Genomic DNA, 2,103 nt, shown 5'->3' with positions numbered 1-2,103 from the left:
CCGCGAAAATGGTCGGGATCTCCACGTGGGCGAGCGTGATGGGCAAGGACCGGCTCGAAGGCTGCTACGGCGGCACGAGAGAGATGGTGCGCGAGCGTTAGACGCGGGACGCGCGTACTCTCCCACAGTCGCTTTTTGAACACTTTGCACACCACCGTTTTCCCGCCCCGAGGTGGGGGTTTTTTTTTTTCGGGCAGGTTGGGGGGGCCCCAAACAACCGCAAGGGGGCCAACCTGGGGCCGCCCCCCAGGGGGGGGAACCTTTTTCCCCCCCGAGGGCTGCCGCCGCGTTGCGCCACACCGGGGCGCGTGGTTCGGCGTGCGAGTAGGCACTTCATCATGGTGGACAAGGGGGCCTCGCCGCAGGGGGCCTTCCGGGAGGCCTTGGCACATTTTTTGGGTGTGCCGACCGCGACGGTGGCTTTGGGGGTGGAGAGCGACAAGGGGGAGCCCCCCCCCCCCCCCCCCCAACCTACACACACACACACACACACCACACACACACACACCACCACCACCACCCTCTTCGAGTCGTCGAGGCGCCACTTCCCGCCGAGACGCGTCCAGTGGCACTGCGTAGGCAAGCCGCCCTTCAAGGTGGTTGCCACCGTGACCGCCTTCTCCGAGGCGGACAGCCTCGGCGCTCCCCCCCCCCAGATGCGGAAGATCTCCCCACATCTCCCCGTCTCCCGGGGCCCAGATGCGCAGCAGACTCCACCGCCCCGTCCTGCACCTCCACCTTCCCTCACCACCACCACCTCCTCCCCCTCCCTCTCCACCACCCTCCTTGCCCACAGCCACCTCACTTCCCACACCCAGAGGCGAAGCGCGGGAGCCTTCTCGGAGCCTTCTAGGAACCTTCTAGGAACCTTCTCGGAGCCTTCTCGGAGCCCTTCTCTGGACTTGGCCGTAGGGATCCACCGCAAGCTGACGGGCCTCACCGCCGAGAAGGCGAGCTCGGCCGAGAGGTAGCCGAGAGGTAGCCGAGGCGCGGCCGAGGCGCGGCCGAGGCGCGGCCGAGGCGCAGCCGAGGCGTAGCGCGAGGTATAGCGCGAGGGGCAGCCGAGAGGTGCAGCCGAGGTGCAGCCCAGGTGCAGCCCAGGTGCAGCCAGGTGCAGTCAGGTGCAGCCCAGGTGCAGCCAGGTGCAGCCCAGGTGCAGCCGCGAGGGGCAGCCGCGAGGTGCATCCGAGATAGCGCGAGCGTGGTGCCGCCTTCTCCGCCAGCCGAGGCCAACCGACAGTCGGGCGAGGGCTGGATCACAAACTTGCGAGCCACCCTCAGGCTTTCGTGTACTAATTCATCTAACAAGCCCCCCTCAGGCGTCCTCCGTGCTGCCCTCCGCCATCGAGCGAATCACCAAGGTCGACACGCCGCAGCCGTGCGTGTGCGCGCTGCACGCGACTCTCTCGCCGACAGTCACAAAGTTCGACAACAACACGCGCTGGGGCGGCGAGATCCCGATGCGCGTGATGCTCGAGAAGCTTTACTGTGAGCGGCGGCGCGTGCCGCGCGTGCTGCTCGTCGTCAACGGCGGGCCCGGCACGCTGCAGACCGTGCGCGAGTCGGTGATGGGCGGCTGCCCGGTCGTACCTCGTACTCAATAGTGGACGACTCATCATCCATCTCTCATTGACAGGTGATGGGCGGCTGCCCGGTCGTGCTCGTGTCCGACTCGGGGGGGATCGCCACTTGCCTCGCCGACTTCCTGAAGGCGGGCGACTCATGACTCTTAATTGATAAAGTAATCAGCAGTCGTCAATATGACCGGCTCCTCCCCGCATTCCTCAAGGCGGCGGGCAAGGAGTCGGCGCTGCAGTCGTGGAAAAAGAAGTACGAGGCCGAGTACGTCAAGAAGAAGGACGACCGACCCAAGTGGGACAAGATCCAGCGCGCGATGCAGGAGATCGCCGCCGTGCAGGAGAAGGAGAAGAAGATCTCCTCCTTCGCGCTCTCCGAGACGTCCACCGCGGCGCTCGACCTGCACGTGCTCAACGCGGTGATCAACGACGACACGCAGTGCCGCGCGGGCACCCGGCTGCAGCTGGCGGTGCAGTGGAACCGGAAGGAGGTGGTCCAGTCAGTCATGCTCAACCTGCGCACCAT

At 66.2% G+C, this 2,103-nt stretch overlaps 1 protein-coding gene across 1 annotated transcript; it reads left to right on the top strand.

The window, feature by feature from the left end:
- Positions 1-8: 8 nt before the first annotated feature.
- On the top strand, positions 9-2,103 carry EMIHUDRAFT_460292 (hypothetical protein; the record flags this gene model as incomplete). Its single annotated transcript, XM_005756185.1, has 5 exons — positions 9-86; positions 366-416; positions 1,320-1,565; positions 1,637-1,711; positions 1,790-2,103. Coding segments are annotated over 5 exons (764 nt in total), but the record flags the coding sequence as incomplete, so codon positions are not given.

The sequence above is a fragment of the Emiliania huxleyi genome (assembly GCF_000372725.1).
Source record: "Emiliania huxleyi CCMP1516 unplaced genomic scaffold EMIHUscaffold_986, whole genome shotgun sequence".
Taxonomy (NCBI): Eukaryota; Haptophyta; order Isochrysidales; family Noelaerhabdaceae; genus Emiliania; species Emiliania huxleyi.
The sequence above is the reverse complement of the archived record's forward strand: the minus strand, read 5'-3'. Positions and strand labels throughout refer to the sequence as shown.